This window comes from Odocoileus virginianus, chromosome 14 (assembly GCF_023699985.2).
Source record: "Odocoileus virginianus isolate 20LAN1187 ecotype Illinois chromosome 14, Ovbor_1.2, whole genome shotgun sequence".
Taxonomy (NCBI): domain Eukaryota; kingdom Metazoa; phylum Chordata; class Mammalia; order Artiodactyla; family Cervidae; genus Odocoileus; species Odocoileus virginianus.
Window position 1 is genome coordinate 59,270,333 of NC_069687.1, and position 25,237 is coordinate 59,295,569.

Genomic DNA, 25,237 nt, shown 5'->3' on the forward strand with positions numbered 1-25,237 from the left:
GGCTCTAGGCTTCTCTGTTTCCTTTAGGAAAGACCTTTGAGTTTACTGATAATTATCAGAAAATCAGTGCACTATTCAAAAATAGAGACAAGAGCCTCATAAGATAGAACCAGATGTTGTTACTATGTTTTTTTTTAATTGAAGGATAATTGCTTCACAAAATTTTGTGGTTTTCTGCCTTACATCAAGAATCAGCCATAGGTACACCCATGTCCCCTCCCTCCCAAAGCTCCCTCCCGTCTCCCTGCCCCCCACCCTTCAGCCTGTCTCAGAGCCCCTGCTTGCTCCCTGAGTCACAGCAGATTCCCAGTGGCTGTCTGTTTTATGTGTGGTATTGTAAAAGTCCATGTTTCACTCCATGCAGCTCCCCTCCCCCTCCTCCCATGTCCATAGGTCTGCTCTGTGTGTTTCTCCATTTCTTCCCTGAATGTTACTGTTTTTAAAAAAAAAATCAAATTATTTTCCTTAATTAATTTGTAATGTTGATTTCTGGGTCTTGATTTCTCCATTAAAAAAAAAAACAAGTTAGATACTGTTTATTGCTGTTTTCATTTTGAAGATAAGATGTTGGAAGATTGATTTTCTAATTACAGTTAAAGTTTAAAGTGATAAATTTCAATTTCATGGGATAAGGGTGATGAATGCTGACATGATATTTATTTGGCTGATGTTTATAAGACAACAATAAACTTTTTAACCCAGGGTTCAGTTTTAAGGGTATGTTAAAACTAAACACTTGGTGCATATAAGAGATGAATGTTATCTTTCATATGTCTAATATAGTCTCAGATTTCCTTGCCATCACACATTTTATTCTAGGTTTTATATTCATTAATTTTTTAATGTCTCAATCTTGATTGAGGCTTGTTGTTTCTTTGTCATGGTAATAAAACACAAACACAGAGTATGTGCTGTTGTTTGTCATACTAAGCAATTGCTTGTATATACCATGGATCATATAGCATTACTGCTTGCTGTTTTTCCACTGTGGACTATCTGTAGAATTTACTTTGTGATACTCTTTTCCTATCTGCTTATGTACCATAAAGACTGCCTGTAATCACCTACTTAGTTTTCACTCTTGTGACATTTTTAGACTGATACATTTATATCTGATTTAATACTCACCACTTAATTTCTGGTTCTCTTCTTTGTTCCTCTAATTTTCTTTTGATTTTTCTATTTCTTTAGAATATCACCTCATTTAAATGATGAGTCAAACAGCTCATTTTGTTGTATATTCTTTGCTCATACAAATATAGTTTAAGTAATCTTCATCTTAATTCTACCTGATGATATAAACTATCCTCATTAAATCTGTTTTTTTTAATGATAATTTTAATGGGGAGTGAAGTGTGACGGGAATGAACATTAAGTACCTACTATTGCATCATTCTACATTCTCAGTTAATCTTCTCTTCAACCCCATTTCACAGATGACTAAACTGTGATTCAAAGTTAAGCGACTTTCCGTAAAAAGACAGTTGAGGGAACTGAGCTTGTGTGTATGGTTCTGGAGCTCATGCTTTGCCTCTGTCCTCTTGCTTAGCAACAAAAATAGTGCAGAACAGTATTCAGCTCAGGCACTAAAATTATAAAACTGATTTCCTTTCATAATTTTTTTCTGCTGTGTATTCCCACAGCTGAAATCTGAATAATATATGCCCCTATTATAAGTGATATTTCAATGAACGAAGAAAAGATTATATTAAAACTAATGATAACCAACCTATAGGCTACTTACCATTTGTTACCTTTCTGTTTTACTGTCTAAACTGTTCTGACCCTTTTACCAGTTCAGCCTCTGCCAGGAAATACTCTGCTATGTTCCTTTTTCTGTTTATGCTTAAAAATGTGAAATACTGAATCACCCATTACACTTTAACAATCAAAGATAGTTTGGGGCATGAATGAGAAACTCATAGGGCCTTCTCACTTCAGAACTTTAGGAGGAATCTTAACTGTAACAAAACAATATATCTGTAATCACTGAAATGATCTGTAGTGGATGTCCTGTGTGCTATCTTGTTTTTCAAAGAACTATCAGCTTTGCTCCGAATCAACTATATAGATGTGTCTCCCTTTATAAACTAGATTCTGAAATACTGAATCATATATTTTTTTTTACTTTATAATTTCAGATGTGTTATGTCGGAAAATATGTGGTTATTTGTATCATACTCTTTTTTACCATGTTTTTAAATACATTAAATATAATCAATAGCTTGCCTGGCACTGATATATTTTAATCATTCAATGCCAGAATTTAACCAAGAGCTACCATAGTCTTGCTAAGGCACATACAGATTTATCTCCATCTTGAATATAAGTTCACACATAAACCATCAAGCAAATAATCTAGCAGTGTAGAGTAATGTTACTTTAATCCATTTTGAGTTTATTTTTGTGGTCCAGTTCTATTCTTTCACATGTGAATATCCAGTTTTCCCTAGGTCTTCCCCGGTGGCTTATATGGTAAAGAATCTGCCTGTAATGCAAGAGACCTAAGGACCTCTGGGTTGGGAAGATCCTCTGGAGAAGGGAATGGCTACCTGCTCTAGTATTCTTGCCTGGAGAACTCCATGGATAGAGGAGCCTGGTGGGCTACAGTTCATGGGGTCTCAAAGAGTTGGACACAACTGAGAGACTAACATCTAGTTTTCCCCACACCATTTATTGAAGAGATTATCTTTTTCCCACTGAATATTCTTGGCTTGTCAAGTATTATTGACTGTATATGCATGGGTTTATTTCAGGGCTCTCAATTCTGTTCCATTGGTCTATATGTCTGTTTTTATGCCAGCACTGTTTTGATTTCTTTTGCTCTGTAGTACAGTTTGAAACCAAGAAGTGTGATGCCTCTAGCTTTATTATTATTTTGCAGGATTGCCTTGGCTAATTAGGGTCTTCTGTGGTTCCATATGAATTTTAGGGTTTTTTTTTATTTTTATCTTTCTGTAAAGAAAAAAAAAGACATTGGAATCTCGAAAGAGACTGCATTATCTCTGGATGGCTTTGGGTATTATGGACACTTTAGTAATATTCTTCCAGTCCATGAACATGGTATATCTTTCTGTTTGTTTCTTCTTCAGTTTCTGTCATCAGTATCTTATAGTTTTCAGTGTATAGACTTTGATCTCCTTCATTAAATTTATTCTAAGTATTTTATTATCCTCTTTGAAAGTATTATAAATGGAACTGGATTTTTTTTTTTTCAGACAATTTGTTGTTAGTTTATAGAAGTCCATTGGTTCTTGCATGTTGATTTTTTTATCCTGTAACTTTACAGAATTCATTTATTAGTTTTTTGATAGAATCTTTATAATTTTCTATGTGTAATATCATGTCATCAGCAAACAGACAAATTTACTTCTTCTTTTCTAATTTGGATGCCTTTTTTTCTTTTTTTTCTTGCATGATTGCTCTAGTAGTCCGTTGAATTGGAGTTGTGAAAATGGGCACTCTTACCTTATTCCTGATCTTCCAGAAAAGTTTTCAATCTTTCATTATCGAGTATAATGCTATGTGTGAGTTTGTCATATATGGCCTTTTTTATGTTGAGATATGTTTGTTTTATATAAAGTTTGTTGAAAGTTTTTATCATTAATAGATACTGGATACTGAATTCTGTATGTTTTTTCTGCCTCTGTTGACATCATTATTCGTATCTTTCATTTTGTTAATGTGACATATCACAAATCAATTGATTTGTGTGTGTTGAATTTTCCTTTCATCCCAGGGATTAATCTCACTTGATACGATCTTTTGAAAGTGCTGTTGAATTTGGTTTGCTAGTAATTTGTTGAGATTTTTTTTCCTGTATCCATCAAGGATGTTGGCTTGTAGTTTTCTTCTAATGTTCTTATCTGGTTTTCCTATCAAGGAAATGCTGACCTCATAAATTGCATTTGGAAGTGTTCTTTCCTCTTCATTTTTGCTAAGAGGGAATTAATATTAATTCTTCTTTTAATGTTTGGTAGAATTCACCAGTGAAACCATCTGATCTTGATCTGGTCTTTGTTAGGATTCGATCTGATTCAGTCAGCTTACTCATTAGTGGTCTGTTCAGATTTTCTATTTCTTTATGATTCAGTTTGGTACATCTTATGTTTCTGATAATTTATGTATTTTTTGTAGTTTTTCCAATTTATTTGTGTATAATGGCAGTCTCTGTTCACCCTCTTTCAACAACACAAGAGATGACTCTACACATGGACATCACCAGATGGTCAATACTAAAGTCAGATTGATTATAATCTTTGCAAACAAAGATAGAGAAGCTCTATACAGTCAGCAAAAACAAGACCGGGAGCTGACTGTGGCTCAGATCATGAACTCCTTATTGCCAAATTCAGACTTAAATTGAAGAAGGTAGGCAAACCACTAGCCATTCAGGTATGACCTAAATCAAATCCCTTATGATTATACAGTGGAAGTGACAAATAGATTCAAGGGATTAGATCTGATAGAGTGTCTGAAGAACTATGGATGGAAGTTTGTAACATTGTACAGGAGGCAGTGATCAAAACCATCCCCAAGAAAAATAGATGCAAGAAGGCAAAGTGGTAGTCTGCAGAGGCCTTACAAATATCTGAGAAAGGAAGAGAAGTGAAAGGCAAAGGAGAAAAGGAAAGATAAACCCATCTGAATGCAGAGTTCCAGAAAATAGCACAGAGTGATAAGAAGGCCTTCCTAAGTGAATAATGCAAAGAAAGAGAGGAAAATGATAGAATGGGAAAGATTAGAGATCTCTTCAAGAAAACTACAGATACCAAGGGAACATTTCATGCAAAGATGGGCACAATAAAGGACAGAAACATGAACCTAACAGATGCAGAAGATATTAAGAAGAGGTGACAAGATTACACAGAAGAACTGTACAAAAAAGATCTTCGTGACCCAGATAACCATGATGGTGTGATCACTCACCTAGTGCCAGATATCCTGGAGTGCAAAGTCAAGTGAGCCTTAGGAAGCATCACTACAAACAAAGCTAGTGGAGGTGATGGAATTCCAATTGAGCTATTTCAGATCCTGAAAGAAGATGCTGTGAAAATGCTGTACTCAATATGCCAGCAAATTTTGAAAACTCAGCAGGGGCCACAGGACAGGAAAAGGTCAGTTTTCATTCTAATCCCAAAGAAAGGCAATGCCAAAGAATGTTCAAACTACTGCACAATTGCACTCATCTCACATGCTGGCAAAGTAATGCTGAAAATTCTCCAAGCTAGGCTTCAACATTATATGAACCAAGAACTTCCAGATATTCAACTTGGAGTTAGAAAAGGCAGGGGAACCAGAGACTGCATCATACCCCTTTTACCATCTTTTTAAATACAGTAAACAGAATGCCGACATCCTTTGGATCATAGAAAAAGCAAGAGAATTCCAGAAAAACATCTATTTCTGCTACATTGACTATGCTAAAGCCTTTGACTGTGTGCATCACAACAAACTGGAAAATTCTTAAAGAGATTGGTATACCAGACCACCTTACCTGCCTCCTGTGAAACCTGTATGCAGGTCAAGAAGCAACAGTCAGAAACGGTCATGGACAAACAGACTGGTTCCAAATTGGGAAAGGAGTATGTCAAGGCTATATGCTGTCACTCTGCTTATTTAACTTATATGCAGAGTATATGGTGTGAAATGCTGGGCTGGATGAAGCAAAAGCTGGAATCAAGATTGCCGGGAAAAATATCAATAACCTCAACTATGCAGATGACACCATCCTTATGGCAGAAAGCAAAGATGAACTAAAGAACCTCTTGATGAAAGTGAAAGAGGAGAGTGAAAAAGCTGGCTTAAAACTCAACATGCAAAAATGAAGATCATGGCATGTGGTCCCATCCCTTCATGACAGTAGATGGGGAAACAATGAGAACAGTGAGAGACTTTATTTTCTTGGGCTCCAAAATCACTGCAGTTGGTGACTGGAGCCTTGAAATTAAGACACTTGTTCCCTGGAAGAAAAGCTATGACAAACCTCTGCATATTAAAAAGCAGAGACGAACCAACATAGGTTCGTCTTGTCAAAGCTATGGTTTTTTCCAGTAGTCATGTATGGATTTGAGAGTTGAACAGTAAAGAAGGCTGAGAACTGAAGAATTGATGCTTTTGAACTGTGGTGTTGGAGAAGGCTCTTGAGAATCCCTTGGACTGCAAGGAGATCCAACCAGTGAATCCTAAAGAAAATCAGTCCTGAATATTCATTGAAAGGACTGATGCTGAAGCTGCAATGCTTTGGCCTTTGGATGGGAAGAAGTGACTCATTAGAGAAGACCCTTATGTTGGGAAAGATCGAAGGCAGGAGGTGAAGGAGATGACAGGGTGGGATGGTTGGATGGCATCACCGACTCCATGGACCTGAGTTTGAGTAAGCTCTGGGAAATGGTGAAGGACAGGGAAGCCTGGCATGCTGCAGTCCATGGGGTTGCAAAGACTCTGACACGACTAAGCGACTGAGCAACAGATGATAGTCTCTTGGAACCCTTTGTATTTCTGTGGTATCAGTTATAATGTCTCCTCTTTCATTTATAATTTTAAGTTCTTTGTTTAGGCTAGTTAAAATTTTTTGTCAATTTTGTTTATCTTTTCAAAGAACCAACTCTTGATTTTGGTAATTTTTTTATTATTTTGTTTTTCACTGCTTCCTTTACTCCTGCTTTAATTTTTTTTAATTCCCTTCTGCTAAACTGGGAGTTAGTTTGTTCTTTTTCTAGTATCTTGAGGCATAGGGTAAGGTTTTTTATTTGATACGTTTATTTTTTTATTGATGTATGTGGTTCTGGCTGTAAACTTACCTCTTAGAGCTGCTTTTGCTGCATCTCATAAGATTTTGTGTGTTGTGTTTTTACTTCATTTTGTCAGAAGATATATTTTTATTCATTTTTAGATTTCTTTTTTGATCCGTTAGTTGTTCAGGAAAGTGTTTTCTATGTATTTGTGAATTTTCCACCTTTCTCCCTATTGTTGATGTAGTTTCATACCATTGTTATCAGAAAAGATACTTGATGTAACTTCTGTCTTGAATTTGTTGAGACTTGCTTAGTTGCCTGACATATGATCTAACCTGGAAAGTGTTTCGTGTGCACTTGAGAAGAGTGTGTGTTCCATCTCTGTTGGGTGGAATGTTCTGTATGTGTTTGTTATGGTCATTTGGGCCTCTGTGGTGACTCAGTAAAGAGTCTGCCTGCAATGCTGGAGACCTGGGTTTGATCCCTGGGTTGGGAAGATCCCCTGGAGGAGGGCTTGGCAACCCACTCCAGTGTTCCTGCCCGGAGAAGCCCCGTGAACAAAGGATCCTTGTGGGCCATAGTCCATGACTATAGTCCGCCTCAAAGAGTCGGACATAACTGAGTGACTAAGCACATGGCCATTTACTCTACAGTGTTTTTCAGCTCCACTCTCTCCTTATTTATCTGCATGGATGATCTGTCCTTTGTTAACAGTGGAGTATTAAAGTTCCCAGCTATTACTGTATTGCTGTTTATTTCTTCTTTTAGTTCTGTGATGATATGCTTTATATATTTAGGTGCTCTGATGCTGGGTACTATATATTTATAGTTGTTATATCTTTTTGATGGATTGATTCCTTTATGATAATATGATGAACCTTTTTTGTCTCTTTAGACCGTTTTTAATTTCAAGTCTTATTTGTCTAGGTATAGCTACTTCTGCTTTCTTTTGGTTACCATTTTCTTGAGGGATCTTTTTCCATTCCTCATTCTCAATCTACTTGTGTCCTTCAAGATAAACTAAGTCTTTTTAGACAGCATATTGTGGATCTTGTGTGTTTTAACATTTTTTTAGAAATTTTCCTCCACCATTCTGTCTTTTGATTGGATAATTAACCTATTTATGTTTAAGGTAATTATTGATATGTAAGGACTTTATGTTGCCATTTTGATAATTGTTTTCTAGCTGTTTTGTAAATCATTTGTTCCTATCTTGCTGTCTTTGTGGTTTGATGACTTTTTGTAGTGTCATACTTTGAATCCTTTATCATAATCTTTTGTGTATTTACTATAGATTTTTTCTTTGTGGTAACCATGAGGCTTACATAAATATAACATCCTATTTTAAACTGATAAGAACTTGAGAAGCATACAGAAACTATACACCTCCACATAGTTCCCTATCACGTTTTAGATTACTGATGTTACAGTTGCCATATTTTTATATTACTTAACCACTATCAAGGTATTGTAGCTATGGTTATTTTTAATACTTTGAAAAAAACTTTTAAACTAGAGTTGTAAATGAATTAAATACCACCATTAAAATGTCAAAGAATCTGTGTTTCATAATATATTTATCATTACTAGTGAGTTTTATACATTTACATGTTTTTAGGATATTATTAATATACTTTTGTTTAATAAACATTCTTTACAACTCAAAGAATGTTGTTTTATCATTTCTTGTTCTAGTGGCAATAAAATCCCTCAGCTTTTTTGTTTGGGCATGTCTTTATCCTTCATTTCTGAAGGAGAGTTTTCTGGGTATAATATTCTTGGTTGACAAGTGTTTTTTCTCCCTCAGTATTGTGAATATGTCATTCCACTCTTTCCGAGCCTGCAAAGTTTCCATTGAGAAATCTGTTCTCTGTCTTGTGGGGGCTCCCTTGTATGTTAAGAGTTGCTTTTCTCTTGCTGCTTTCAAAATTCTCCATTTATTTTTGACTTCTGACAGTTTAATTATAAATTCTTGATGTAGCCCTTTTTGCATTTAACCTTTATGAGATTTGGATGTTCATTTCTCTCCCCAAGCTTGGGAAGTTTTCAGCCATCTAACCCAAGTCTTAGCCTTTACTAACCAGCTGACTTGTGGCAAGTTGCTTAACATAACTGGAACTGTTTCCTCAACTCACTAAACTCAGTTTAGTTTTGAAAATTAGAGATAAAATATGACAGTACTTTGAAAATTATTATGCAGTCTACTTACTTGAAACCACTTGGCAATGATCAGTCAGCATTCTGAAGTGGAATTTACAATAATGTTAAAAGAACGTTTTTCTTAAATTGATGTCGTGGAAATAAAAACCATGCTAGAGTATGGTTAACATGTTCATTGAGGATAGTCAGTTGAATGTAGCAATGGGAATATCCCTAGTAAAGCTCATTAATGAATATACAATGCTAAAAGAATCAGGGACCTAATTTACTTATTTTGTATATTTGTATTTTAATGTGTGGGCTTATTATTTAGAAAGGTTTCCTTTCACTTTTATGAATGTCTTAATATTGCTATCTGAAGAAAGATGTGATTATTATTTGCCAGATAAGTTTATTTGATATAAAAATTTAAATCATATTTGGCCAGTCAAGAACCATAACTGTCTAGTATATTTTACTTAATAGTTTACTTAATGTATTTAATTTATATAATGACAACTTATTTTGTCCCCCTGTATCTTGACTAAGTTTCAGTTTCTAAAAACCTCCATGCACCTCCTTACTAAACTCCTTGAATAAATTATGAAGTAAATGACCATTGTACTTCATAGCTTCCAACACATATAGTCCTTACCAAGTAGTGGAAATTGTGATGTGACTTTAAACAATATGTTCTTATGTTTTGGTTTTCATCAAAGACATTTTTCTAATGGTTGGAATATTTTCATATTAATCAGTACAGTCTGCATGCTTCCTCTTTCTTCTGTTTTCTGTCATTTATGGTACAGCTAGGACATTGCCGCTCATTAGGATAAGAAATTCATAAAAATTGCCAAGAGCAGATTTATTAAGTTAATATAATGATTCTTAACTAGCTGTATATTGGAACCACCTGGGAATTATTTAAAAATACCCATGCCTGTGTCTTGGGTCCCACTCCTATGTAGAATCATAGGGAACAGGCATCATATTTTATTAAGCCCCCAATGAGTATAATGTGCACTTAGGACTGAGAACCACTGGTTTAAATAACTTAACGTACATGGAGAGTGAGACCAGTTGTGATTTAGTTAAATCTTGTTTTAAAAATCAACAGAGAATTGGTGTTTTAATGATGAAAATTATGTAACTAAAAGTTAAATATATGGTAAGTATTAGTCTTATCAGCCTTTTATTTTGTTGTATAATAAAAAGTTTGTATTCTGAAAAGCAAAGTGTAGTTATCATATCTGAACTTAAAGAAAGAAGACCCTTAAGTAACAAAGCTTTTGCGTTCTTGAGAATTCATGGAATAGAAAAAGATAAGCCTACCTATGAACTCTAGACCCAAGAGTTCTGTTAAGGGTTAGTCACATGTTCATGAGGTGGCAGAGTGAAAATAACATAGCAGCATGGTTCAGTGCACAGGCTTGGAGTTTGGTGGATCTGAGCTTGAGTCTTGCCTTTGTTCTTTACTATCTTTATGACCTTGGACACATTACTCAACTTGTCTGAAGTCTGTTACTCTTCTACAAAGTGGGGGTAAAACAGTAATACCTACTCATGGAATTAAATGAGATCATGCATTTATATCATTTAATATATTTACTGGCACATAGAAGTGCTCCATAAATGATAACAGGGTTGCTTATTACTAGACACAGTCCAGACTTTGGTTTGCCGCATACTGGCTGGGCAAACTACTTAACCTCTCTGAACCTCAGTTAACATAAAGTGGAGTTAATATCTACCTCATAGTGCTGCTGTGAATATAAGAAGTAACTGATTGTAGATTAGAATGAGTTTTGAAATCAAGTTTTCCTTCTTGTCACCTGCTTATTTTGGTACTAGTCTTTTTAAAAAAATGTTTGTTTGTAAACTTTAGCACTTGAGTTGAATGTCTAATCATCTTCAGAGGTCTTCCTGAAAGGGCATTCTCAGAATACATTTATTTAAATCTTCCATAATACTTACTTTCCATTTCCTTTTTTTTTTTCCCGTTAATCTTTCAGCTCTTAGATGACAATAAATTGTGAAGTCAGAGGCTTGTAACTTTAACCTCTTAGCATAATTCTTCCAAGTGGTGAACAAGATCCTAATCAATAAGTCAAGAACTGTTGAAACCTACTATATATCTAGCACCATGTAACATCAGAGGGTCCGTATGCTGTGACCCCTGCCCTTTAACCTAGTTGAGCTCATTTCCTCACATAGCGTGGCCTCAATGGTTGCTTTTGCTTTTTCCTCTCTTCTTTTTTGATCCTTAATCTCTGATTACTTTATAGAATCTCTTAAAGAACCTTCTAGTTCTACTGATATCTTTTATTTACCAAGCCTGTTGATATTTCATTCTCTGACATTAAAAAAACCTCATTTAAAAATGTTTAAATAATCAGCTACCTTTAGACTTCTCCTTTGTCCCCTTCATACCTGAAATGTGGTTCAGTTTCTTCCAAAAGTTTTATTAAATAACTTCTTTAAAAATAGCATGATATTTTTAGCTCTGTAGGTATCTCTGATTTTTTTTTTCTTCCTTGTTCATCATAGTATTTTTTTGTGAAAAACCAGTATGAGAGACATTTTATTTTGAAAGATCTGATTCACATTCAGCAAATGATTCAGCAAACTACTTAAGCTGTATTTTGATTTATCTGCTTGTCAAATAAAGATAATACTTGGCCACCTACTTACAAGAAAGGGATGTTGCAAAGATTAGACTTAGAAAGTTCTGAATTCATTTACTCAAATGCTATTAAACTATCTCATTTTTATTTTCACACTATATACATACTGCTTTTTTAGATCTATTATTTTTATAATAGTGAAATAATGATTTTTACTTTTCTCTTTTACCTCACTACTAAGATATCAAATGGTTCTTTAGCCTTTAGTCTCCATGAACAGGCTCCAGGAGCCTGCCAGGCTCCTCTGTCCATGGAATTCTCCAAGCCAGTATACTGGAGTGGGTAGCTGTTCCCTTCTCCAGGAGATCTTCCCAACCCAGGGACTGAACCCAGGTCTCCTCAATTGCAGGCGAATTCTTTACCCACTGAGCCACCAGAGAAGCCCAAAGATATCAAATAGTTCTTTAGTATACAAATGGTTTTCTTTATTATTAGCTTCCATAAATTGATGTTTCTGTTTAAAAGGCAGTCTTAGCAGGGGCCTAGAGACTGAATTCTGGAACCAGGTTAGTTGGGTTTGAGTCATGGCTTGTCATTTACTGAGTAACCTTGGGTAAGTAACTTCTCTGTGCCTCAGTTTACTGATCTATAAAATGTAGTTAATATCTTACAGACTTCTGAGGAATAAATAAGTTACATAGTTCTTAGGGCATTGCCTGGCAGTCAAGGAAGATATTAGCTATCACTATAATAGACAAAATAATAAGATGTGCTTAAATTTTTAATATTTAAATCCTAGAATTTTTGGTAGTATTTTGGCTCTTTCTGAAACATGACAGCCCTTCCTCTAGCAAACTGAACTCCATTTTAAATGCGAATTGGACAGTTAGGTATTCCTGTGACTCCTCCTACCCAGCAAATGATTTTCCTACACTGCAGCCTGATGGGGTTTTTTTAAAATAATTTTTATTATAAAAATATTATGCTTATTGTAGAAATTAACATAATACTGCACAGCAAAAGATGACCCTGTCCCTTCCCCATTTCTACTTCCTAGGAGGAGTAGTCCTTTTCCATATTTTTATTTGATCATATCTTTTATAACTTAAGGTTATGAGTTTATAACGTCTTCACAAGTTTTCTATTAGCCTTAGGATAAAGTCCAAACTTCCTTACATAGTAGTCTGTGAAGTCTTCCCAGCCCTGCTCACTTTCTCAGTCTTTTGTTAATTCCTATTAGATCTCAGGTAAAAAGTCACTTCCTCAAGGAATTCCTTTCCTGACCTCCTGACTGACCTCTTGGCATAATGTCCCCACAGCCCCTGGTACCATCCCTTACTGTGGTCATTCTCCACTGAGGCAGTGCTGCTCTCTGGGGGGACAGGCTAGTAACTAAGGGGCTGCATCACTTAGCAGGTGGAGCTGAGGAGTGCTTATGTTCATCTTTAAGAATTGTCTAGAGCCTTGAATGACTTCTGAATGTTCCATCAGGGAATCATAGGTGAAAAAAATCTGTTAGAGCTGTCAGAGCCTAAAGCCTAACTTAGTTTCACATTTGCACATGGAATTTTTTGCAGGCTTTTAATTAAATGTTGAGTTTTCCCGGAATAAAACTACTGTATTATTTGAGGGAAGATTACACCAAGAATCGGGACTCTACCAAAGAATTGGTCACCATTTTGGGAAATCATGTCACTGATGGCAACATTTATCACATTCATAGTGCTTCTCCATATTAGGTAGAAACATCTGACTGCTCAGTAAATATTTGTTTGAATTTAATTGAAATTAGAAGAGAAAAATGTGGGAGAAAAGCACTTATTTCTTCCTAGCAGAATGTATTTTCTTTCCTCTCTTTTCCTGTTGTACTTCATTCATATACTTCATTCATAGACAATACATCTGACTCTGTCTCTGAATGAGAACTTAGGCCAAGAACAGTATTTTACTTACTTTGAATCTCTAATGCTCACTGAGTACATGGTAGTTGCTCAGATTAATTGAATTAATGGACAAGAGTAGTATTTTAGTAATAACGATAATATTTATTCAGCAAATACTTAATAAATTACTATAGTGATTCTAAAAGGGCAAAAAGATATTCACTGCTCTCAAGGATCACATGATGTGTTGCTAAGACTGACCTGGAAATAATTCTAATATGGCTGTTTGTGAAATGGAAATAGCCACAAACTATAGATCTGTGATGAAAACAACAAAAAAATGTACTGAAGTCTTGTGGAGAAGCCCTACAATAATGTTACAGAAAAAGTATCCAGTATCAATCATTGCCAAGGAAGACTCTCAGTAAATACTTGTAAGCTGAGTAAATGAGCATATCTCTGATAAGTGAGATGGAGTTTGCCAAATGGTCAGATGTAAAGCGGGCATTCCAGGGCTTCCCTGGTAGCTCAGTGGTAAAAACAAAAATCGGCCGGCCAACGCAGGAAGAACAGGTTTGATCCCTGGTCCGGGAAGATCCCACATGCCCTGGAGCAACAAAGCCAGTGAGCCTTGACTCGCGCCTGTGCTCTAGAGTCCAGAAACCCCAACTGCTGAGCCCAACGAAGTGCTGAAGAGCCTGCCCTCCCCAGCAAGAGAAGCCGCCACAATGAGGAGCCCACCGGCTGCGACCAGAGAGTAGCCCTGCTCCCCACAACTAGAGAAAAGCCCATGGAGCCACGAAGACCCAGCATAGCCAAAAATAAATAAATAAAATTATTAAAAATAGGGCATTCCAGAGAGGCAATCTCTGTTCAGAGACTTAGAGGTATGAGAGGTGCAGTTGGTACTGCTGGAGCATAAAAGTTGGATGTTGAATAATTGTAAGAGAGAAAGCTGTCCTTGGAGGTGATTGGCCAGATCATGAAGGGCCTCTTCCATGAAAAAGAAGTTAGATTTTATGTTGCAGGCAGCAGAAAATCATTGGTGTATCAAACAAAACTACTAAATTTCAAACCATACTGTATGCCAGGCAAGTACCTATAATCCTATTACAGAGTCAGTATATTCTCATTTTATAGTTGGGAAACTGAGGCTCACAGAGATTAATTTATCCTACCCAGGTTTTCACAGCTGCTCAGTGAAAGAATTAGGGTTTACATTTAGGTTGGTTGAGTCCAGACCTCCTGTCTGCTTTTTAAACTAGATTTTACAACCCCTATAGCAGGGAGAAAATATATGTTTTTTTTTACTTTTCAACTAGTCTGACTTCTTTACCTCCCATCAACTCTAGTAAATTCAAGTTTTTAATGTAAGTTCAAGTTCTTATCAGTTTAGGACTGAAGTAAGTTTTAGTCTTCTGAAGACTACAGTTATCTTACAGTTACTTCTTGTAAACTTTTTATTCTGGTACCATCTTCTATGTAGATAATTCAAATAACTGTCTTGGTTTTTATTGAAATGCCATTTGTGGGGGAAGAGGGGGGACTCACCATTGACTGTCATGGACCAATCAGCATGATTTGTGTTCTATTAAAAGAGAAAAGTTTGAAGTACTAATTCCATTTCTGAAACATTTCTGAGTCTTCAATATGTGAAAAGAATAGTAATTATTTTAAGAAAATTTAATATTAATCTTGATGTTCTATTTAATTTATATAGATGTAGTTCACTGCTTAAGTAAATTATTTCTACATCATAATCCTGGTGTGCACATTTAGCTTGAAATACTTCAGATGTTACCAAAATAACCCTGAGATATCTCTGGTTACCTTAAGGTATGATTCTCCTAATTTTAATGACTGTTACTCTAGTAAGTCCTGGAGATAGAGATGGCAGTGGTTGCACAACAGTGAAAATGTACATAATGCCACTAAACTGTACACTTTAAATGGTTAAAATGCTGAATTTTGTATTATTATATTTTGTTATTGTTGCTGTTGAGTCACTCAGTCATGTCTCTCTGCCACCCCATGCCATGATTCCCTGCCCTTCACTATCTCCCAGGGTTTGCTCAGATTCATGTCCATTGAGTTGATGATGCCATCCACCCATCTCATTCTGTCACCTTCTTCTCCTCCTGCCCTCAATTTTTCCCAGCATCAGAGTCTTCTCCAGTGAGCCAGCTCTTAGCATCAGGTGGCCAAAGTATTGGCGATTCAGCTTCAGCATCAGTCCTTCCACTGAATATTCAGGACTGATTTCCTTTAGGATTGACTGGTTTGACCTCCTTGCAGTCCAAGGGACTCTCAAGAATCTTCTCCTGTACCACAGTTTAAAAGCATCAGTTCTTCAGTGCTCAGCCTTCTTTATGGCTCACCTCTCACATCTCTGTATGACTACCGAAAAAACCACGTGTGCTGAGTTGTTTCAGTCATGTCTGACTCTTTGCGACCCTGTGGACTGTAGCCAGCCAGGCTCCTTTGTCCTTGGGATTTGCCAGACAGAAATACTGGAGTAGGTTGCTATTTCCTTCTCTAGAGAATCTTCCCGACCCAGGGATCGAACCCATGTCTCTTAATGTCTCCTGCATTGACAAGTGGATTGTTTACCACTGACAACACATGGGAAGCCATAGCTTTCACTCTATGGACCTTTGTCGGCAGAGTGATGTCTCTGCTTTTTAATATGCTGTCTAGGTTGGTCATGGCTTTTCTTCCAAAGAGCAAGTCTTAATTTCATGGCTGCAGTCACCATCTGCAGCCCAAGAAAATAGTCTCACTGTTTCCATTTTTTCCCCATCTGCTTGCCATGAGTGACGGGACAGGATGCCATAATCTTTGTTTTTGAATTGTGAGTTTTAAGCCAGATTTTTCACTCTCCTCTTTCACCTTTCATCAAGAGACTCTTTAGTTTTCTTCACTTTCTGCCATAATGGTGGTGGTGTCTACATATCAGGTTACTGATATTTTTCCTGGCAGTCTTGATTCCAGCTTGTGCTTCATTCAGCCTGGCATTTCTCATGATGTACTCTGCATATAAGTTAAATAAGCAGAGTGACAGCATATAGCCTTGATGTACTCCTTTCCCAATTTGAACCAGTCCATTGTTGCATGTCCAGTTCTAATTATTGCTTCTTGACTTGCATACAGGCTTCACAGGAGGCAGGTAAGGTGGTCTGATATTTCTGTCTCTTTAAGAATTTCCCACAGTTTGTTGTGATCCATACAGTCAAAGGCTTTAGTGTAGTTAATGAAGAAGAAGTCAGTGTTTTTCTGGAATTCCTTTGCTTTTTCCATGATCCAGTGGATGTTGGCAATTTGATCTCTGGTTCCTCTGTCTTTTCTAAATCCAGGTTGTACATCTGGAAGTTTTCAGTTCACATAATGTTGAAACCTAGCTTGAAGGATTTGAAACTTTACCTTGTTAGCATCTAACTTGAACACAATCGTGCAGGAGTTTGGACATTCTTTGGCATGGCCTTTCTTTGAAAACTGACCTTTTCCAGTCCTATGGCCACTACTGAGTTTTCAAATTTGCTGACATATTGAGTGCAGCACTTTAACAGCATCATATTTTAGGATTTGAAATAGTTCAGCTGGAATTCTACCACCTCCATTAGCTTTGTTCTTAGCAATGCTTTCTAAGGCGCACTTGACTTCAGCACTCCAGAATGTCTGGCTCTAGGTGAGTGACCATACCACATGGTTATCCATATAACCATGGATATGGTTCTTTTGTGTATTTTTATATAGTTGTTTTGTATATTCTTGCCCACCTTTTCTTAATCTCTTCTGCTTCTGTTAGGTTCTTCTGTTTCTGTCCTTTATTGTGTTCATCTTTGCATGAAATGTTCCCTTGGTATCTCCCAAGTTTCTTGAAAAGATCTCTGTCTTCCCCATTCTGTTGTTTTCCTCTATTTCTTTGCATTGTTTACTTAAGAAGGCTTTCTTATCTCCCCTTGCCATTCTCTGGAACTCTACATTCAGTTGGGTATACCTTTCCCTTTCTCCTTTGCTTTTCTCTTTTATTCATTTTTCAACCATTTGTAAGGCTTCCTCAGACAACCACTTTGCCTTCTTGCATTTCTCTTCCTTTGGGATGGTTTTGATCACCACCTCCTGTACAGTGTTAGGAACCTGCATCCATAGTTCTTCAGACACTCTGTCTACCAGATCTCATCCCTTGAATCTATTCATCACCTCCACTGTATTTTCATAAGGGATATGTTTAGGTCATACCTGAATGGCCTTGTGGTTTTCCCTTCTTTCTTCACTTTAAGCCTGAATTTTGCAATAAGGAGTTCATGATCCGAGCCACAGTCAGCTCCTGGTCTTGGTTTTTGCTGACTGTGTGGAGTCTCCACCTTCAGCTGCAAAGAATATAATCAATCTGGTTTCAGTATTGACCATCTGGTGATGTCCACGTGTAGTGTAGTCGCTTGTGTTGTTGGAAGAGGATGTTTGCAATGACCAGTGTGTCCTCTTGGCAAAACTGTTAGCCTTTGCCTTGCTTCATATTGTACTCCAAGGCCAAACTTGCCTGTTTCTCCAGGTATCTCTTGACTTCCTACTTTTGCACTCCAATCCCCTATAATGAAAAGGACCTCTTTTTTTGGTGTTAGTTCTGGAAGGTCTTGTAGGTCTTCATAGAACCATTCAACTTCATCTTCTTTAGCATTAGTGGTTGGGGCATGGACTTGGATTACTGTGATATTGAATGGTTTGCCTTGGAAACAAAGAGATCATTCTGTCATTTTTGAGATTGCACCGAAGTACTGCATTTCAGACTGTTTTGTTGACCATGAGGGCTACCCCATTTCTTCTAAGGGATTCTTGCCCATAGTAGTAGACATAATGGTCATCTGAATTAAATTCACCCATTCTGGTCCATTTTAGTTCACTGATTTGTAAAATGTTGATGTTCACGCTGGCCATCTCCTGCTTGACCACATCCAATTTACCTTGATTCATGGACCCAACATTCCAGGTTCCTATGCAATATGATTCTTTACAGCATCAGACTTTCATCAGACTTTATAGCATCAGACTTTACTTTCACCACCAGACACATGTACAACTGAGCATTGTTTCCACTTTGGCCCAGCCTCTTCATTCTTTCTGAAGCTATTTCTCCACTTTTCCCCAGTAGCATATTGGACACCTACCAGCCTGGGGGACTCATCTGGTATCATATCTTTTTTGCCTTTTCATACTGTTCATGGAGTTCTTAAGGCAAGAATCCTGGAGTGGTTTGCCATTCCCTTCTCCAGTGGACCATGTTTTGTCAGAACTCTCCACCAATGTGCATCTATTAAAAAATGAAAAGTTAAATCTGTATGTAGTGGCCTGGAATGATGGCCATTCAATATTATATGTTTAAAAGTTGTAGAGTTATTTAATAATAGAGTGTAGTATGTAGCATGATTCTAAAATACAAACCAGAACTATATATATGTTTGAGAATAGAGAAGGGTGTAGATGGATTCGTATCAAACTGGTAAAACTGATTCTGTTAGGGTGGTAAGTTTAGTGATGGACTTAAATTAACTTTTTGTACAACCATGTTGTTTGATATGTTGTAATGTTGTTTTTGTAATTTTTTTTTTTTTAATTTCTGAAGTAAAAAGGCCAGGAGGGAAGGGGGAGTTGTCTTTAATGATAGAAATTATAATAGGGATCACAGTGTGAGTTGCTGACCGAGAATGGTACAAGAGAAACCTTGGTGCTAGTAGTGATCTTTATCTTGATGCAGATGTTGGTTACTGTGAATACAGGTGTATTCACTTTATAAATAGCCATCTAGTTTGTATGCTTATGATTTGTACAGGATATTGTACATATCAATTAATCAATTTATCAAATAAATTTCTTAAAATTATGGCACAGAAATATAATGGAATACTTTGTTTTTAAAAATAACTTTAAATAGTTAATGACACATGGAATTGGCCCAGAAACAACAGTCTCATCATTATAAAATACATAAACACACAAAATGAAGACTCCAATAAACACATGACAATATTATTAATAGATATTATGTCCAGGTACCACTTTTTTTGTTTGGGGGTTGGGGGCTGGGTCATTGAAGTTGGTAGAATTTGGTAAAGAAAACCAGAGTACAGGATATTAAGCAGAAAATAAGAGTGAAGGAGAGAGGGAACGATTTTTTTACAAATATAAGCAAGAAAAACAATACTAACTAGAGAGATACTGTAAGGTCCGGTAATTTTTTTTTCCCCCAGCTAGGAAGAGACTCCTACTAGGAAGGGACTAATTTCAGATTTCAAGTATAATAGTAGATAGTTATGAAAAAGCCTCTCCTTCAGCACGTTCATGCTGAATTACAAATAATTCATGCTGGATACTTAAGTTTTGTTTCTGTTTAAGCACTTAAAGAAACTGTCATTGATAGGATAGTTTCCATTGATTGTAGTAGATGCAGCTCATAATAGTTTAAGAAACCTGTACTCTTCTCCCAGTTTTAACTAATTAACTATTGTAATTCCCTCTGATCTTTTTGCTCTACAGTTACCACTCGGGGGGCAAATAATATCTCCTCCAGCCAGAGTGATAATAAAATAAGAAAATGTATGTGAAAACACATTAATAAAATTAAACACTACCCAGTTGTAAAGTTACATTCTTTTTCTTGTTTTTTCTTCAGCCCAAAGTCATTAGTTGTGAATGTGATTACTTCAGGTGGAGTTTAACTTAAAGAGTTCAAAAGTTGAAGTTTATGAAAGAATGCCTTTTTTTCAGTCGTTTTGCAAATATAAATGCAACATGTAGTGTTTATTCAAGTGTGAGTTGTGATGCAATCCATCTTTAATATTTTAGACTAAATATTAGTATTTAGTACTTTATATATGAAATTTAAATATAAACATTTGTTACTTCTTCTAAGTATTGTTGAGCTGTCAGGGGAATTATCAGGCCTTTTTCCCTATTAACAGTCATTCTTAATTATTAACCATGTTAATTTAAAATGATTAAAATCCCAAATCAGATCTTCAGGTGTCTCGCAGGGGTTTTGCTTTTTTTAGATTAGCCCTTAAATCAGTAATAATCTGGGTGGAACTAGAGTTGGGTTAGGTTGGCGAAAACTGCGTGGCGCTAGGACCCAGGGGGCTCCCGTGAGCGGATCTAGGGGCCAGATTGCAAATTCGCGGTGACTCAGTCTGGTCGGCTCCTTGCGCTCAGCGGCCGCGGCGGCAGCAGCAGACGTTGGCGGCCGAGCTGCTAGGATCAGTTCCCCGGGTTTCACCGTCCGAGACTTCCTTCGGGGCGCCCCAGGCAGGTCCGAGGCGTCCGGGGAGCTCAAGGGTCGTTGTGGCGGGGAGGAGGGGGGTGCTCGGCGCGGGAAGCCCTCGGGCCTGTGCACGGGGAATAACATTTGCTCCGTCTCTTCCTGTGTCTGGCTTTATTTGCAGCAAACCAAGATGGAGTATGAGTGGAAACCTGACGAGCAAGGGCTTCAGCAAATCCTGCAGCTGCTGAAGGAGTCCCAGTCCCCCGACACCACCATCCAGAGAACCGTGCAACAAGTATCCTTTGCGAGGCCTCGCCGCCGCCCGCGCCGCTCTGCCCGCGCCGGGCCCGCTCTTGGCGGCCGGGAGACTCCCGCCGCCCCTCCCCCTCCCCGCTCCCGGATCCCTCCGCCCTCCGCGCGCCCGCCCGCGAGCAAGGCCCGCCCGCCCGCCGCCGCCGCCGCCGCCGCCGCCCCTGCCCGGCGCCTCGCGCACGCGGCCCTCGTGCCCCGAGTCCGGGCCGCCGCCTGGCCCGGCGGCTTCCGGCCACGAGAGGCCGGCGGCGTCCGGCCACGGCCCGCGATCGCGACATGTGCGCCGGTCGGGCGCCACGTCCTAGCTCGCGGCGGGCCGCTCGAGAGGGCGGAGCGGCTGGGTGCCGGCGCGGACCCCCGGCGAGCAGACCCACACAATGCGCCGGGCGCGGAGAGGGCGGCGGGCGAAACGGTGGGCCGGGCGGGCGCGCTGCGTGCGCGGCCGCGCTCGCTGGCCTGAGTGGGGTGGAGCCGGCGCGGGGTTTGAACTCCCTGGGTGTGGGGCCTGGGGTTTCTTCCAGGCCCTGGTCCTGAAGAGCCGGAGACCTAGGAATGAGGGCTCCCAGGACTCACCTCGGGGCTGCTCAGGCTAACACCTGTTGCGAGCTCCCTGCCTCCCAAGTGAGAAATCTTTGGCTCGAGACGGTCTGCTCAGTTACCCAAGTGTTGACCGAGTTTGCTGGTGTAGCGGTCCTGTTGCTATGGCTTTACAGGCAGAAAGGCTTAACCGAAGAACCAGAGCCTCTGCTGTGATGTGCTCTCTGCAGTGCCCTAAACTGCGGTCAAATGGAGAGCTCTTCCTGCGTCTAGTAAAGGAAACAAATTGACTCGATCATAAAGTAACTTTTATTTTAAGATGAAGTTAATTGTTTAAAAACTTCAGCCTGTGTGCAAAAAATGCCTCTTAATTTTTATTGTTAATAAACGGGAGATTGGTTAGTATGAATTTGATAAGCTCTTTTGGTGTAGTTTGGACTTAAAACACTATAAACTTGGGGTTAAATCTAATTACTTGAGAAGCTCTGGTAAATAAAATTTCTCAAAGTACTGCATTGCTGTAACTTAAAACCTCGAATAGGCGAGTAAGTATCTAGCCTTTTGGTTAATTAATACTGCTTACTTTAAAACGGAGATGTTAATGATTTAGGTCTGCTTGGTTTGGTTGGTTTTTTTTTTCTTTTTTCCTTAAGCCATTTTGCTAGATAGTGCTAGTACTGAGGGAATAGTTGGTTTGGGGTGATTAGAGCTTGTATTTGAAACATTGCTGTTACTCAGTTTTAATTTGTGTTGTCATAGCTTTAGAAATGATAGAAGTTGATTTTTGATGAATTATAGGTGTGTGTTTGATAGCCAAGTCCCAAACCACATTGTAATTTATTCTGTAGCATTGTATATCATAATTTCTTGTTTTAGTGCGTTATTCATTTAGTACTCTTTGTATGTTCAGTACTGTGCGTGGGCTAAGAATCGAATTTACAGTTCATTCTGTATGCCTGGAGCATAGTATGCTGCCTGAATAAGGAACAATTTAAATTTCAATAGATAAAGGTTAATAGTATTTTAAAAATACACACTGCTCTATATTTTCAAAGTGCCTAATGATGACCTTGTTCTTTGTTTCCTTAGGAAAGAATGTAATTATTGTTTTTGCATAGACTTGAGCACTTTAGAAAGACCGTTATAATATTATGGATAGATAGCTCAAGTTCTGAGGAAGTAAACCTTATTAGGAAGTATTTATGAAAAATTATTAGCATATCAGCATACTGTTAATCTTGGCTGTTCACTGGAAAAAGAAATCACTAGGGTTTTTTGGTCAAAGAAAGTACACCTTCTAGAGAAATGTATTTTGATAGTTTATGTTCCGGCCCCTGAACACTGAGAATATTCTAGTGTATGATAAATAGCTGATATGGTGTGCCTGGACTTTGTATAGTGGATTTAATTTAAAGATTTAGGTCTACTGAGAAAATTCTAATAAAACCCAATTAGAGGTGTTATTAAAAAGTGTATTAGGGTTTAAAAGGGCATGAAGAAAGACATAGAGCATTATGTCATTGTTGCCTGCCAGCAGGATGAAAACCTGCACATGTGTGTAATGGTAGGTCTTGGGGTGGGGGTGGGGGGAGTAGGGGGAGGGGATAATTGTAGAACTATTGCAGTGCAGTAATTTCATAATAGTGACTTTGTATAATAAGATTTGATATGTAGACTTGTACATAAATAACATTTTATCTAAATTTCTTGAATTCTGAAGAAAAAATAGTCTGATAACAGTGTTTAAGGTAAAAGGCGATTTTTATAAAGTTAATTTCCGTAAGTGATCTCTGAAAGACTTGTTTTTGTTCATTTGGAATGCTTGTCATTTTTGTCATTATTTTATACTTACTTTAATACCTTTCTGATTAGGGTTTTTTTTTTGTTTAAGTTCAAATAAGTCAAACAAATTGTTGTGAAAATTTTTTTCATACAATGTACACCTGTACTGAAGGTGGAAGTTGAGTTATTTGTATTGAAAATAATTGATGTAAAATAGTTTAATATTTTAGCTATGTACGAGGTTTAACACAGCCATTGGTGTGTTCTTGGAATAGTATATGATGGTTTTGATAAGATAACTTTATTCTTACTGAAAAAAAAAAAAATGCAGGCCTAAAAATCACAAAAGAGATTCTTGATTTTAGATGAAAAATACTGAATTCCTTCCTTAGAGGTTTCCTTAACTACTGTTTGTTCTAGAAACTGGAACAACTCAATCAATATCCAGACTTTAACAACTACCTGATTTTTGTTCTTACAAAATTAAAATCTGAAGGTAAGTAGGGTTTGTGTTGAAAGCTACTTAAAAGTTTTTTACACTTTTTTTAAATAAGTCTTTGACCGGTACTAAAATATACGAAGAATTACTCATTTCAAAGGATTTCATTTTGTGGGAATCACTTGCTTTAAAAATGTGGAATGAAAGTGTTACCACTATTCAAAACATTTGGATGCTTGATGAGCAGTCAGTTGTTAGTTGGGTGTTTTTGTAATAAATTCACTCATTCTTTGCAAATGAAAATGCATTTTGCTTCAATCCTTGTACATGAATGTCAGAGAGAGATTGATTTCTTTTATACACAGATTGAATGTAGGATTTACTAAAAATTTACTATATATGTGGTCATATTTGTATGATTGAAAGTTGATTTAACCAAAACGAAGTCATTTATAATCCCATCACCAGATAATTGTTAATCCCTTAATTCTGTACTTCAGTTATATGGCCATGTACTATTTTAATTGTTAACAAAAAGTAGAATCATTCTATTCATAGACTCTTGTAAACTTTTAAAACCTTCTAACAGTATACATGAAACCTTTTCATTAACTATTCTGCAACCATTTTAAATTACTTCTATAACAAAGCTTGAAAACTAATTTGATTTTTAAATGACATGGTCATTTGATTGTTTCCTATACATGTAATGTGTCTCTCTCGACTTTATTTATTACACAAATATTTATGGAGCACCACTCCTTGCCAGGCAGTTTGCTGGCTCAAGAGCAATAAAAGTGAACAGAATAATAAGAATCTCTGTCCTCATGGAGCTTACGTTGTAGTGAGAGGTGTTCTTAGAGTTGAGTATTCCCTTCCTGGAATGTTGTCAGACACTCAGAATGCACTCAGGTATTTTTTGAGCAACTGATTGGCCTCTAAATGAAAGCACTATACTTAGCCTTTCAGAAGTCATGGTGCTTCATTAGTGCTTCTGTAGTTACTAAAAGCACTACACTTGGAGTTGGGAAATGTCTTAAACTCTGACACTCATTTCATCTCTTTTTTTCATCTACAAAATGCTTGTGTTAGACTACCAGACCGTATGTAAGGTTTCAACTCTAAGCACTAGCGAGCAGGTTAATGACCTTAAAATCTCGCTAATCTTGTATTTATTTAGATTTTAATATTTCATGCCAGTGTATAGTGATTTATTTTGAATTATTTTAAAATTTTCTAGTTAATTTTAGGAATTTTGTGATTGAAGCATGTAAGAGAAACTTTAGAAATTTCAAAATTTAAATTGAAAAAAACTAAAAAGTCCTTTGGCATATCTTTAAATTCAGCAGTTAATGTTCTTAGTTTGATAAATACACATTAACATGATGTGTTATTTCTTAATATAGAAATTTCATTTTTCCCACATAGTAGTTGTAATCAGATAATGCTCTTAAGAACTGTATATTTAATAAATGAATTTTTCTAAACATACTGTTTTACTTGAAAATTTTATTTTCACCAAGCCATCTATT

At 37.2% G+C, this 25,237-nt stretch overlaps 1 protein-coding gene across 3 annotated transcripts in view; it reads left to right on the top strand.

Moving 5' to 3' along the window:
- TNPO1 (transportin 1) overlaps positions 1–25,237 on the top strand; it is an 89,486-nt gene that overhangs the window by 17,632 nt on the left and 46,617 nt on the right. Inside the window, exons 1-3 of one of the 3 annotated variants that reach the window (XM_070476804.1) lie at positions 20,553–20,679; positions 20,817–20,930; positions 23,687–23,762. In XM_070476804.1, coding sequence (XP_070332905.1) covers positions 20,826–20,930; positions 23,687–23,762 — 181 coding nt within the window. In that variant the 5' untranslated portion in view covers positions 20,553–20,679; positions 20,817–20,825. Of the gene's footprint in view, positions 1–20,552; positions 20,684–20,816; positions 20,931–23,686; positions 23,763–25,237 lie in introns of those variants that run through there. The other 2 variants (XM_020915748.2, XM_020915741.2) reach the window with 2 other exon arrangements.